Source organism: Aplidium turbinatum, chromosome 1 (genome assembly GCF_918807975.1).
Source record: "Aplidium turbinatum chromosome 1, kaAplTurb1.1, whole genome shotgun sequence".
Taxonomy (NCBI): Eukaryota; Metazoa; Chordata; class Ascidiacea; order Aplousobranchia; family Polyclinidae; genus Aplidium; species Aplidium turbinatum.
Window position 1 is genome coordinate 19818218 of NC_137472.1, and position 15694 is coordinate 19833911.

The 15694-nt window shown below is 35.6% G+C and overlaps 1 protein-coding gene across 1 annotated transcript; it reads right to left on the reverse strand.

Annotated features, from left to right (window-relative positions):
* Positions 1-9696: 9696 nt before the first annotated feature.
* On the reverse strand, positions 9697-14491 carry LOC145780942 (putative palmitoyltransferase ZDHHC24). Its single transcript, XM_082592623.1, has 5 exons — positions 14258-14491; positions 12161-12302; positions 11621-11815; positions 10493-10645; positions 9697-10200 (listed from the first exon to the last, which is right to left on the reverse strand). Exons 1-5 carry the CDS (start codon positions 14424-14426, stop codon positions 10005-10007), a joined length of 855 nt encoding a protein of 284 aa, XP_082448749.1. The 5' UTR covers positions 14427-14491; the 3' UTR covers positions 9697-10004.
* Between the last annotated feature and the right edge of the window lie 1203 nt (positions 14492-15694).

Below are 15694 nucleotides of genomic sequence, written 5' to 3' on the forward strand. Positions count from 1 at the left end.
CAATACCTCGCTTATGTTTTTTGGAAAAGATGGATCAAGGAGTATTTGCCAACAATTGCCCATCATCAGAAGTGGAAAAAGCTAAGACAAAATCTGGTGCAAAATGACATCGTCTTGTTAGTTGATCAATCTGTTTCGAGATCGCAATGGCTGTTAGGGCGTGTAATTCAGACATATCCAGACAAAAATAAAGTGGTTCGGTTGGTTTTGGTAAAAACAACAAAATCAAACATCCCATTATCAAATTTTTTTTAATCATACGTGCTGACGAACAACTTAGAGGCCAGCCACCCATGTGGTTGTATAGAAATGAAGAAAAAGATTGTTAAAATATTTTGCTTGTAAAATATGTTGTATAGACGTAGTAGCATATTTTGGGTGGAGTGTAGAATATTTCATACTGTTTTGTTTGTGCTGTAATTTGTGTGCGACGCCATCATGCTGGTCAGATAAATGAAGCGTAAATTGGATTGCAAAAGAATTGTTTTCGCTTGGGCGACGAAGACCTCATTTTACTGGTATCTCTGGGCGGTTGAGTTAGCGAAGATTGGCAGATGGACAACACCAACAAAAGAGTTGTTTGTATGTTGTAAATTCTTTTTACTGACCAAGTTTTTATGTACAGTACTTGATTTGTTGAGTATAGTTGCAATGTCAGAGTTAGAGGTAGTCACAATGCAGAGAAAAGCAATAGTTGAAATATAGTTATGTTATTTGCTTATTTCACAGCAAAACTTTGTATGAGACCTTTTGCAGTGGTACTGTTTTGTTTGTCGCTGTATATTGGAATCAACTACGTAATTGCGTCACTTTAGACGATCTGCACCTTAAACACGAAATAGTTTGGTAAATAACATTGTGACTTTATTCTAGTACCATAATTGTCAAACTAACTAAACCAAAATTATTAACTTTTCTGTCTATTTTGTATTCTGTGCCAATAGCCTATTTATATGCGTTTTGTTCCTTAATAGAAAACCGCTAAAACTCCGAACAAATGGTCTGCTGCTGTTGGACTGTGAGGAGAAAGACGTGCGTTGACACAAAGTGGAGGTTGCAGTTAAATATTGTCGGACGCAGCTAGGTGTATCCAGGCCGTAATAAGGAGAACGTTAGCCAAGTCGAGCTGTACACAGCTTGTAAAATATTATGTACAGCTGCAAGAACATTATCTTTCTCCCCAAAGTCAAAATGAATTTATTGATACAAGTGCAGCCTTGGTGCAGCAACAAATAATTTTGTCAGTTATCACTGATAACTTATCAGCTCAAAAGATTACAGCATAATTGTTGATGCAACTCCTGACACCGCTCACATTGAGCAAACAACTTTTTTACTGAAATTTATGGAGAAAGTCGGTGATGAGTGGAAAGTGCAAGAAAGGTTTCTCTTGTTTGCTGAATGCAATAAGAAAAAAAGAAAACATATTGCTGAACTAGTTTTAAATGTTCTTCATAATCACGGCTTATCAATTAGTGGTTGTCGAGGTCAAGGATATGATAATGAAGTAACATGGATGGCAGATATAATGGTTGTCAAACACACATTTTAAATGTAAACCCTACTGCCTAGTTTATTCCATGTGCAAAACATTCCAACAATCATTCCAGTAAAGGTCGGTACTTGAAGATGATGTTAGGTAAGTGTGAAAATTTTATTACAATATTTAATATTTTTTCAGGTATTACCGATTTATTGCTTTTGCATATTTTTCAGGACCTTCTGATGATCCTCCTTTTAGGGTGAAACAGGCTGTCAAGGGTTTAGAGAGTTCGCTCTGCTTGGCTTTTTTTTGGCATTGAACACTTTTTGTAATTTTTATTAATAGTATTTATTGTTTAATCTTGCTCCTAGTATTGAGCTAGTTGAGCACTCTCTTTTGATACTGTGATCTGGTTATTATGGATCTAGAAAAATTAACTTCGGTAATTCTTTGAAAAATATTGCAATTTCAAATAAAAATCGGTACTTGAAGATGATGTCAGGTAAGATTGAAAATTTTATTATGCAAAATTTTAGTATTTATGCCATGCCTTTACGCATGCGCACAAATTTATCATGTTTAATGGTACATCCTAGTGTAGAAAAACTGTTTGTGAATGTCTCACATGTTGGCTGGAGAGAAGCTGGAAGCAGACCTGGTCTTTATAACAGGTGGACAGAAAGTCCTTTTATTTATTTTTCATTATATGTTTAAACATATTGAATGTCACTTTTATGCCGTTTGACATGCCAAATATCTTGCTAAATTTTTTCAAATTTAAGTCTAATTGTAAGGTTTATGCTTTATCTCGTGCATATTGTGCCAGTACAACTGAGAACACACTAAGTTTCATGAAAATTTGTGTCATTTGTGTCATCCAAGAATTGTGAGAATGCAACATTTTGTAAGAACAATAAATTTGCCATACTTGATAGATGATGTGAAAAGATTCATTCCAAATTGCAAATTGTTGAAGATCCCAAATTGCAGTTTGTTGCAAAAAGTGAAGCCAAGGTTTTACAAACATCCGAAAGCCACATTGATTAAGCCAACGCAACCATTTGAAAAATTGAGTGTAACGACTACTGCCGTCAAATACTAAAAACCATTTCTTTTTAACTGTTGTTGATGAATTTTTGCGTTTACCTTTGTTTATCATTGTAGTAACACTACTTCTCACACCATAATTACTTGTTTGAAATCTTTGTGCAACATATTTGGCATGCCCACTGCAGTGCATAGTGATAATGCAAAATGCTTCATATCCAAAGAGATAAAACAGTTCCTAAGTGAGAAAGGCATATCCATTATCCACAACATATTCTTTAGTGTATAATCCATGTGGCAAATCACAGTGTGAACGCTATAAATGGTGTTGTTTGGAATGCAATTAAGCTAGCACTTTGCACTAAAAGTTTAGAAATTTTGCAATGGAAATTGGTTGTTCCTGAAGTGTTGCATTCACTTCGATCCATCATTGTCTGTAAAAGATGGTTGCTTACTCTATGGATGTAGACTTGTCTTGACCATCAAACAAACCACTTGATGCGATCAACCGTCCATGGATGTTGCCAGAAAAGCTGTAGGATAAAGTTTACATCGACCATGCTATAAACTTCAAGGGACATAATTAGCTAGTCATTGTACAGGCGTACCTCAAGTACTTTTGCATTCACCTCAAGTATCTTTGCATTCACCCAACTACATCAGATGGATAGTAAGCAACAACTGAGCTGCTGGAAGAAGATTTCTCACTTTGGCTATCCACAAACATAGCATTAGACAACAACACCACAAGCTTTAAATCCGATGAATTCCAGCAGTGATGCAAAGAAAGACGTATAGTGCATCTGACAGGCGCACTTTATCAATTAGCAAGAAATGAGGCCACAGATCGAATCGTCCAGTCATTTAAGTAAGCACTGAAAATCGAATGGAATCAAATCCAAAACAAAAATCTTACAACACCTGTAAATTTTAATTTTCTTTAACCCTTTACACGCCAACGTCCCCAAAATGTTTCAGATGCATTTGTTGAAAAAATAATATTTTTTAAATTTTTCCTTTATAAAAGCGATGAATTTAGTCAAAAATCATAGTTTTCATCTTTCGAAAAAAGTGCTTCTCAAAAACACAAATCAAACTTTTTTTCAAAATATTTGCATTTTTTATGTGAGATTATTACTAATAACTTGTTTCCCCTACCAGTACCATTTGTTTAGTTATATTTAACTTTTTTCTTCACATAATTAAATTTATACGGTGTTCCCAAAATGGGAACTTTGGCAACATGTGGTACACAAATAACAGAGTTTATCTCAAAAAAGTTTTCACTACTTTTACCAAGAGAACATTTTTACAGCTTGATGCTGTCACAGCTTGATGTTTTTACACCTTGATCTTCAGCAGAAAACATTTCTAAGTTATGACTTCTATCGAAGGGACGAAAAAAGCTTCCAGAAGGCGAAAAAAAGATAAAGCATCACTGTGCGACCCAAAAGAACTGCAGCCATCCGATAAGGTTCAAGCTCATGGAGAGAAAAGCATGTTTGAGATATTTTCTCTGTCCTTTGCTGATGACATGATGATCTCTTTACTCATAGAGCAAACAAACTTATATGCAAGGAGAGACGAGAATAGGATAAACTTCAAAGTTGATAAAGCTGATATGAGAAAATTTATTGGTTTACTAATTATCAGTGGTTACCACAGTCTTCCATCAGAAAATGAATAGGCACCAATAGTTTCTAAGACCATAAGCAGACACCGTTTCCGCAATATAAAATTAAAAACGTATATAATTGCACCTGGCTGACAATCATAATCTAGTTCGGTCTAAAATGGCCAAGGTACTGCCACTGTTAGATCTGCTAAGGTCAAATTGTCAACAATTTGGTACATTTCACCAGTTACTGAGCATTGACGAATCGATAGTTCCTTATCGAGGACTACACAGTACACGCTGGTGCAAAACAATATATATACATATAAATAGAAAGCCAGTAAAGTTTGGCTACAAATTATGGATGTTGTGTAGCTCCGATGGTTATCCAGGCCTACAACTTCAAAATCTGCTGCTGGTAAAGATGAAAAAGGAACTAAACCTTTGGGAGCGCACATAGTTGAGACAATGCTGTCATGTGTTGCCCACAAAGACCAACATATTATATTCGTTGACAATTTTTTCACAAGCCATCAACTACTTACTGATCTTGCCAGAGAAAACATCGGAGCATGTGATACAATTAGAGAGAACATGACCGGTTCCGGTCCTCTCTCCAGTAATAAAACCTTCCAGAAAAAGTCTAGAGGAGAATTTGATTACCGATCAGACGGTACTGAAATTTGTGCCAGATGGAACGATAATTGTGCTGTCACTGTTGCAAGCAATTAGTACCGTGTAGTACCAAATCAAACAGTTCAACGAAGAGTGAAACATAAGAAAAAAATCAGTGACACGACCATTTCTGATTGCTATGTACAATCAGGGAATGGGAGGTGTTCTGCAGATGTATGCTATCTTCTTCCCGGCCACAACTTCGATCGAAAAAATGGTAGTGGAATCTTTTTGCCCATATTGTCAACCTTTCAATTGTACTGTAGCTACCTTCCGTTTTTATAATGACGTAAATCAATTTTTTTGAAAACCACTTCAGCTCAGACACGAGATTGCTCAGTCATGGGTGAAAGTAGAGAAACCTAGGTGTCGACTTGGGGGACCTACTGTACCTCCGTCTGCAACCGTGCAATTCAACTCGTTGAATCATCTTCTTGTATCATCGTCACAAGGAAGATGTGTAGTGTGCACGAAAAATACAAGGTTGCAATGCAAAAAATGCGAAAAAACGACGCATACCACCAACAATAAAGTGTGACACTTAGTAGGCTACGTACCCAAGTTTACGTCGTATTCAAATACACAACACGATACGATACTAGTGGTACCTTTCCATGCCAACATTCTCATTTTGGGAACATAATAAAAAACAAACAAAGCAATAAAAATTTTAAATTTTTTTCATAAAATACTCTTAGTTAGACTAACAACTACAATACATACGAAAAAACCACGAACAAATAATGAGAGGTAGTCTTCGCCGACTGTAAAAGATTAAAGAATTTGTACATTAGGGTGCATCAAATCCCCGATCAAAAAAAATGGTCATGGCAATTAATTAGAAATGTTCTACCTCTGGTAAAAATACAATCTGTAAAGTTTCAGAAAATTTGAATTAATTCTACTGGGTCAACATTGGCCTTGAATGTCTGTAATAATGGCAAAATCAGAATAAGCAAAAATCATGCGGAATGATATAGTCTTACATGATGTAAAGGTATTTTCACACACAAAAGTCTTTTACAGTGGCAGTCCTAACATTCTCATGTCGTAACAGGTTCCTGACTCTTGTTTTACAGTATCACTGCTTACTCTTATCAGAATAACAATAGTACACATCGGCGATGCTAGGCTAATCTAGCATCGGCTAATCTAGCAGAACGAAAAGAGACAATGCAAAGATTGTTCTAGAAAAGATAATTCCATTTTATCTCAAAGGAAACATTCCAATGGTACCACATAAAAGGGGCTGTGATAAAATTATTGAATTGATTGAAAAGAATGCTAAACTTCGAGAAATACCAGTGAGACCGGTGTAGCAGTCCAAGAGTTACTGCGGGCCAAAAGTTACCAGGGTTGCCAAATATTTCATTTAAATTTTATTTAATTTTGTTTTGAAAAATAATTAAATTTTTAACCTCTCAAAAGGTCAGATTAATAATTATAAGTATTTTGTAATGTTAACTGAAAAGCTTGCATTGGTTTGAGAGCAATGAATTCATTACAGTTAAAACAATTTTCGCTTTTCTGTCAATTGCGAAAACGACGGGCACCCCTGGTAACTTTTGGACTGACAGTAACTTCCAGACTGCAATGCCGCAAAAGCAGTCCAAAAGTCACTGCTAGTGTAAGTGGGTGTGCTTTTTCGAAATTTGTTTGGGAAAACTTGTAAATGGACTGAAACTTCACTTGGTCAGTAGATTAAACCTTCTGTAAGTATGCGAAAGATGAATCCCAAGGATAAATATTCTCACCACGAAATCATTATTCTTGACTTTAAGTTTCGTGCCACGTGTTTTCGATGAGAGTCCAACAGAAATTCATTGGAATCTCAAAGTGTTCAACACTTTCGTAAAAGTGAAAGCCTTCCCTGCATGTGAGACTGTGATAGCCTACTCACTGAAGGTTATAGTAATAATAATGTTAGTTTTTATATAGCACTGTATCCATCGCAGAATGCGTTGCTCCTCAGCGCTCTACAAAGCAGACAGTGTCAATGCAGCCGTATAGAGGCGGAACTGAGTACATTATTACCCGAATCCACTCCATTGCTCAGTGCCAAGCAGGAACTAGATTCAGTACCATTTTTAAAAAGCTTTTGGTATGACCCGACAAGGTATCAAATCCATGCCTACCAATTCAGAGGCGGGCGCACTAACCACTAAGCCACCGAGCCGTTGATGGCGTTTTGACTACCGGTTGGCCTGCATGTAGCCTAAGTTACTTTATATTTCTTCAAAACGGTAGTTATGAAAAACCAGACCAAAAATAGGCTCAGTGCTTCATTCACTAGAAAACTTTGGTTTTAACTTTCATGAAATACATAAAATATAGTCAAAGATTATGTTCGTCAACTACAACTCAAGACCAGCGGCTAACAAGTTATTCTGATGAGACAAAAGCTCTAGTACATGAATGGACAAATGAGGCACTCCATCATGTAGCAGCTTCCACGCACCATCAACGTGATGATTACAAGGAATTCTCAGAACTGTGTTTGTTATATTTAGATGGTCACGACAGAGAATTCAAATTCAAGCGTCCCGGTGCTTTGCACAAAGCCAGATGAATGGCCAAACTTTTGTATTCTGCAAAAATTGTTTTTCTGCAACAACAGACAAATTCTTTGCCATCTGGAATAATTACTAGCAAACAACAGAGTGTGAAGTTGCATGATTTTATTACATTTGTGTGCCTGATATACAGTCCATGGTGGAACACTTGTGCCACAGCTTCGGATGCTCCTTGGAATGACTTATCTTTGTACAAGAAGTCTCTGCAGTACAAGGCAGTCAATCCAACTGTGTCAAAGAGTGCTGTAACAGCTCTAGCACGTCACCTATGGTACTTGACTGCAGAAATGGTACCACTTGCACTTTTTAGCGATGTTACCCCACTACATGAGCTTCGCCACTTGGCTGACAGGCTGTTAGTATTAAAACTGAAAGATCGAGACAATCAGGAAAACCCAAGAAATCGCATTGGCACTGGTTTCGGGAAGCCACAATTTCCAATTGATATCACTCCTTCTACATCCCTTCATGATTTGGTCATGTGTGACTCTTGGTTTCTTTTCAGCGTTTTGCATCTGAATAGTGATTTCTTGACTGAAGAAGTAGATGAATGGAAGAAATTGCCATCTTACATTGCTTCAAAAGCCAAAATCTGGCCATTAATGTCGTAAATGATTGTGCAGAAAGAGGGGTGAAATTAAGTGCGGACTTTATTAGTGCTGCCAAAGCTGAAGAACACTTTCAGAATGTCCTCCAAGTGGTAGAAACTGACAGAAAGAAGAGGCCAAACCTTCGAAAATGAATCATAACTGCTGACTGTTTGAATTTTAAACATGTAAACAATGTTTTATTGTTATGATGACCGTATTTCAAAATTTACATGATAACAAGGAATTATTGTACTAAAAAATTTAAACATTTTTGCAAAAAATGAGTTTTTATTAAAAAGTTTTTGCATAAAATAATGATGTAAAAGTACAATTACGCATTAACCTCACATTAATTGTGCAAAAACTGTGTTAAGAACTTGAAACCCTTATATTTCTTTATCCTGAAATGAATATTACATTTTTTTTTTAATTTTGATATTTTCAAAATTTTCAACCTCGATGTTGACCCGGTACATGTTATTAAAAATGTACAAAATTTTGACAAAATCATTTTTTCAGGAGGTAGAACACTTTTGTTAAATTGCCAAAATAAGAAACTCACATTAAAAAAATTATGGCGGGTTTGATGCACCCTATTGTACATATATACAATAATCACTCGTAAAACATATATCTGTTGCTTATCTCCTTGCACAGTCCTTATGTTTTATGTTGCCTTGTTTTATTATTTCACTGTTATGTATGGTATATATTGATTGGATGTATTATTTGCGTTATCTACCAGCAGAATTATTATTAATGTTCCTTTTGACCTTTTGTCCTTATGCTGCCATCCTCGTTGTGCAAATTACTTGTGTTCATTGTGTTATTGTATATTTTCGTGTATGGTATTTGCCAACAGAACAAAACAAACTGAAAGAATCAAAATTGCCAACCCAACTAGGCCTTCTACAGCTTAAATACTAGATTGAAGAACACCGTATGGACTGTTATCAGGCCGCTGTGTACAAGCCAAGATCGACGTCATGCTATCATTACCACCTAAATTCACGCAAATCAAGCAAGTGAACAGGGAAGGAAATGCGGAATCACTTAAGAACGTGAAAGGGCCAAAGTTTAAAGTCAGAACCCCTTGCCATGCGTTGTATTGCGGACCCCACAGACACAAGACCTTAAGTGAGCCCCAGCTGTGGAAACCAAAATATTCGAAGCTGCACACAAGTTACCATACGGACTAGAATGGGAAAAAGCACATTGAACAAAACAACAACCACGCTTTAACCAACCGCCGATAAAGCAGATGTAAAAAAAAAACAATCCTGTCCAACAAACACCAAGAAAGTCTTCAAGAAAAAATAAACAAAGTGAATGTTGAAATGTTTCTCGGCAGCCGATTTGTAGCAAGAATTGACAGCGATAGACACGTGTTTCGCCCATGCGGCTGGGCTCATCAGTATCGCACCGTATTCTAGCCACAAATTTATTCGACCGCTGCTTTACCAGTCAGTTTAACTCTTCTTATCTTTGTGGAAAGAAAAGAGCCAACAAAACCAGCAGGAGCCAGGGCAGAGGACATTGTGAAGAAAGAGTGCTCAGCCTTGTGCTGATAGCTGGGAAGAACGTCCCTTTCTTCACAATGAATGTTGAAATGTTAACACTCTTTCAGGTTTTCAGAGTAGGAAGGAGGCATCATGTTGTGTCTTTCATTTCGATAGTTCGTAATCTACAAAGTGTTGTCTGACTTATACCGGTAAGAGTTTCATTGAATACAAATCAAGATCTATGTATAATTGTATATCTCACTAAAGCATCTGTTGACTTAATAATGAGGTATAAATGAGAAAACACTAGTAACTTTCAGCAACCACACTTCAACCATTCTAATGTGACATAAATTAACTTTCTACTAGCTACTTTGCATAAAACAAATCAAAGCTTCCAATGAAAAGTGCTAAAATTTCTGAAAAAATAAATTTGTTTTTAAAAATGGCTGTATAATGTATAATATTGTTGATATTTAATGTTCTTTCACAGTAAAACGTAACTGTAAAATTCTAAGACTACAAATTCTTTCCATTCTGCATAATCATTTCCCTTTCTCTGAAATTCACACCATCCCCAGGCAGAGGGCTGGGAATCAATGGACTAATCCAGGCAATTATCCAATTTTTTCCGAAAGTTTCTTTCAAGTTTTCAACAAGACCAATATCATACACAAGCCCAATATTCTTTGTCATCTCATGGGTAGTTCTTCCCCTGAAATTAACAACAAACTTTCACAAATGAATGCCGCTTATACATGGTGCTAAAAGTAAAAACTTAATCAATTCAATATCATAATAAATTATTTTTTAACCGCAACGAATGAACTGTACTAAAATATCATATTGTAATTAGTAACCATTGCTTAGCAGGTTGATTGAACAAACCTTTATATTTGAAAACTTTGAAAACAAAGCTAAATGACAATTATTCTTACTACCGCATGCTAAGATTTAATGGCTGTCCACAAGGATAAGGAAAATGTCTAAGTCTTGCTTGAACTTACTTGATAGTGTTTCTCATGTGGTAAAGCAAGATAGCGGATGAATACAAGAAAGAAGCAATACAAAATGATGAGACTAATGCCATCACTAGTGTTTCCCCTTCAGCAATGCCAAAAACCCAAGCGAGCAAAGGTATGAACATAGTTAATAAAGATCTAAACAAAGGTTGCCTTAATCGTTGCACTTATGACACATTTAAGTGCTTTATATTTAACGAAACTTCACAGTTACATATCAGGATTCATAAAACTGATACGAATATAATCTAAATAAGTATGATATAAAAATGTTACGGTATTCTTTCTAGTTAAGGGGGCAGTTCTACTTAGAATCGTATTTTTCGTACTTGTCATAAATAACAATCTACACACAAAAGTTCACCCACAAACCCCAACAAACCATGTATTGCTGGAAAAAGGAGGAAACAAGCAATCCAAAATATTTACTTTGTTAGGCTAGGGCAATCCATTAAGGGTTTATACCATTTTGAATTTGTACATAAAACCAACCGATTGTCTCCATTGCAGCCCTAAAAACTCGAAGTATCCTAGCCATAAATTGATAGAGGGGATTTCTTTTAACTCTTTTATTTTTTGAAATATAAAAAAATTCATAATTGCTATGCATCGAAAGCAAATTTGACTTCAGGATTTGGTAATAAAATATTTATTACTCTGAATATTAAAACAAAACTCAGTCATTATGTCTGTAAGGGCCTACTGTACATTTGTTAAAAATTTTAGTTAATTCTGACAAGTAGTTTTCTAGAAGAAATATTTTTAGTGCACAAAAACATGATTTTGAGTAAATCGCATTTGAAAAATAGAATTAGGTAAATTTTTATTCACATTTTAAACTGAGGTGCGTTCAGAAAACCTTCCGTTTGAAGCCTAATGGGGGAAAATAGGTAAAAACTGACTGCATTTCCAATATATATCAATAAAATAAAAAAAAATTGAATTGTTTTCTAAGTGGAACTGCCCCCTTAAGGGTGCCGACCACCCAACTTTCCATGTGACAGTATGCCACATGGCTACACTGATTGATATCAATCCAACCGCTTGAGTGGTCTAAATTGTGTTGCTACAGAAATTGCTTTTAGTGAGTAGCCTACTTTATAAAAGGCATACTTGTACTGCAGTGAATGATATATTTCCCAAACAAAGTCCATGTTCAGAATGTTTGCATAAAGTAAAGCCAACCAAAGATAGAAATTCATCAGCAAAAAGTATCTCCGATTTTTGTAGCCCACACAGTTTGCTCCAATGACGCAATGGTGGTCTCGAACAAGAACACAGATGTCACAATCAAAACAATGGAAAGATCTGTAATCAGCACAAAAGAATAGCAAAAATGATAACACTGTATTACCAAACAATCCAAAACAAAATTGTTCCATTTACATTCTATTTAAGAATTGCAATTAAAAACCAAATGTTAGCAAGAAACAATTATTCTTTACACGTATAATTTTGGAACATGACTAAACTTAACATAATTTGGGGATAGGGTAATTTGAGCAACAAATTACATTTATTTTCTTGTACAATATATGCTAAGTTCAAACATTACCACACACTTCTGCAAACCTATTTTCAACCTGAATAAACACCTACCGGTGGTACCACAAATGGTAAAAATCAGAATAAATTAATTTAAAACCAATTTACCTTGGAGGAAAGTTCGCTTGGCACTTCCAACAATACTTCCATCCTGGTTTCAAAACACTGGGAAGAATCATGCTACCATTGCCAACGTCAATCAACAAAAATTTCCAAAAACTGGTCAGAACATTAACAAGGATCCAAGTTCCTGTAATAAATTGAACAATCAATGCAACAAATAGCCTAGCCTACCATAAATCAGAAAAGTTTTCAATTTCATATTTTGTGGCTAAATCAAGCCTTAAAGCAGCCGGCGGCCATCGCGGCCATGGCCGCTAAGTAGTGCTTGAATGACCGCATGTGCTACTTCCTCCGTCGGCCAAGTTTGGCCGCCGGTTTCTTCTAGCCAATTATTTTATTTCGCAATAGAATGATCGTGGGTTAAATGTCGAAAACATGTAGTATAAAATAGTGACGCAGAATTAGGTCAGCGCATCATAGTCACTACTGTTGTATTGAATACATCCAGCTGCGATCACCAGCGCTGTAAGTTTTGTTTGCAATTCCCGATGTTTATTTTAACGAAGTGTTAATCCGAAGTGCTAATTTACATCCGCTGGCAATATTGTCGTTTTTATATCGATTCAATGTTGTCGGACATTGAATCGTTGTTTAAAAGGATAACTAGGTTAGTTGACATCCTTGGGTAAAACACGTGTCTTCATAGTTGAGAACACTGTGGGTTAGTGACTTCACACCCTCAATGGTGACATCATAACGGAATAAATGGTCAGGTTTTATGAAAGGCGGTATGCAGTTGAAACAATTTACTGAGCTGCAAGCAGTTAAAACAATTTAGGGTTGTTAGATGGTCCCGCAATACCGGACTACAATCCCGATAAAGCATTTAATGCCTGGTACAACGATTCTATTGCAGGACGTCGCCCAGACTTCAACAACGCTATAGTGATCATTTTAACATTGTTGCAACTTTAATGCTATTTACTTGTGCTATCGTTATTGTATTTTGGCCTCCAAGCACGCAGATTTGGCCGCCGAGAAGGAGCTCTCGGTAGGCCACGATGGCTGCCAGAAAAAAACACGAGTTTTAAGGCCTGCTAAATGTATTGTATGAAACATTTTTTGTTTGAAAATAATGACAAAAAGTATGTACGGAATTGCAATTCATCAAGTAATGTCCTGCAGGTCAAACAAAAATACTCCTTCCAAATAAAACGATTATCCTACTGCTATTAGTTCACATGCAGCACAAACCCTAAAAAACTTTCAGTTCATACTTTTGAGATTGTCTCTATTTAAAAACAAAAACATATCAGTATCATTCTTGCACTTAAAACGTTTGCTTACTGTGTGAGTACTGTAGTGGTAAAATGAAAGTGAATATAATATAAGCTGAAAGTTAAAGACATTTTAAAAGTACATATTATATGGGCATGGAACATTGTCTATTTGTTGAATGAGCAAATTATTTAATGATAAGAATTGCCTAACAAAGCTGAAATGAATATAATACATATACATGTATTGTATAATACACAATCTATTATCTGAAATCTCCAAGGGCAGTAATGTTTAATTTTTTTGCATTTGCTCAATTTTACTTGCATTTTAAATTATAATGTATGCCGATCCAAAAAGTAATTGGGATAATTAAATAATATGATACAAAATGTTTGCATGGTTGCCAAGCAATATAATGATATAAAGGAATAGAAATGCAAAATTGCATGTTTGCTGATTGATTGAACCAGCTAGATATTACTAGTCACACCGGTACAAAATATTGCGTATATATTGGGAGAGAATTTACAAAAACCCAATTCAAAATCTATTTTCCTGTTTTTCCCAAAACTTGAAAAATGGACATAACATAGTTCGGTTCTAGACGAGCGATTTGTTTGAGCTCATGAAGTTATGCACTTAATCAAGTGTGCCATTGAGGCAGACTGTATTTTATGAACACTGAACCAAAAATGTCGGTCACTTTCTGCCAACAAAAGCTTTGCAGGAATTTAAGAACTGGTGCTGACTCAACAAGCATTGCCACATTAGAAATTTAGAATCTTTTTTTCTGACAACTTTGAAACTTTTGTGGTTCTGATTTTGATTTAGCAAGTGAAAACATGCAAGTTAATCACATACCTGTTAAAATATGACAAATCTTTGGAAAAGATGAAAACTCATCTCCGTAAATCTTCGGCAAGATAACAAGTAATTCAAATAAATAGATCCCAATCATAAAAAAATGCATCATTGCACAAACATACTTATCAGGTGTTCTTTTCAGAACAACTTTTCGTCTTTCCTCCATCTGAAAATCAGTGACAGTTAAAAGTTATCAGGTACCTTAACCTTAATATATATAGTTGCCACAAACGACAACCATGTGTTTGAAACGATGATGCCTATGTTCCATGTATACATCAAATGAAGGGGATGCAACCTAATTTGTACCTTGAACAATTCGTACCCTCATTTCGTATCCTAAAAAAATTAAAAAAAGCTAAAATAGCACACAGATTGGAGTTTTCCTTAACCCTAACTTTAAAATGTTTGCGAAAACTCTGATTAGCGACTTCGGCTTTATGCTAATTTTTCTCTTGATCTTTTCAGGGTACAAAATGAGGGTACCGTACAGATTGTTCAGAGTACGAATTAGGTTGCACCCAAATGTAAGCTATATTATACTCTTGCAATACACAATTTCGGCAGCTGGTATACAAGTCCCCCCCCCCCCTTGGTAACTCATGACAAAAACAGGACTCGACCAAATATATAGGGTGAAACTACTTTACCTTTGCTTTAACATATAGGGTGAAACTACTTTAATAATCCACATGTTTTGGTTAATTCCTCTTTGTCATGAGTTGCCAAGGGGGGGGGGGGGGGGACTTGTATCAGGGTTGTCGGTATTTTACCCGACCCAAAAAAACCCACTTAAAAAAACCCAAAAAAACCCATAAAAAAACCCAGAGCATCATATGTGTCCAGTTTTTATTAGAAAATTAAAAAAATGAACAAAAACACTACAAGGCACTTAAAACAAACTTTAAATTAGGACTTAAGGATGTGATTGTGAAGTAAATTTCCAAAAATAAACTGAAAACGCAGTGGATATTGTACAGTACACAAAATTTAAGTAATGCCACTTTGTGTATATATACTACACTAAAACTATGCAAGAAGGCCTGATAGTTAAACTGGTGAAAGTAGGCTACTACTCTACTGTAGTCTGTATATATGATGTGAAATGCAATTTAGGAGGCTATTTACCAATTACAGATTCTGGATTCTAATGCATGGCTGTTTCAGAGCATTTGCCTAAATGGCCACGCAATTGCTCATTCATTACTATATATAATATATATATAAATGATAAAAAATATTTAAACATGATGGCATAAATGCTCCTTGCCTTCAAATCTAAAGCAAATGATGCAATAATGTGATTTCTACCACGATAGCATCAACTTGGTATAGAAATCAGTGGATGATGCAACATCCAACTTGATCTTGAAATTAATGGATGATGCAACATTCAAGCAACAACAGCCCTAGTGCATTATTTTATTGAGTTAT

Bases quoted from the DNA above. Each gene is read 5' to 3' on its own strand.
- LOC145780942 (XM_082592623.1), bottom strand. From the start codon at position 14,426: ATGGAGGAAAGACGAAAAGTTGTTCTGAAAAGAACACCTGATAAGTAT. The intron at 10,646-11,620 runs GTATGCCTTTTA...ACCTTTGTTTAG, and splicing joins TATCATTCACTGCAGTACAA to ATCTTTATTAACTATGTTCA. The intron at 10,201-10,492 runs GTAAGTTCAAGC...TGTTAATTTCAG, and splicing joins CACATGAGAAACACTATCAA to GGGAAGAACTACCCATGAGA.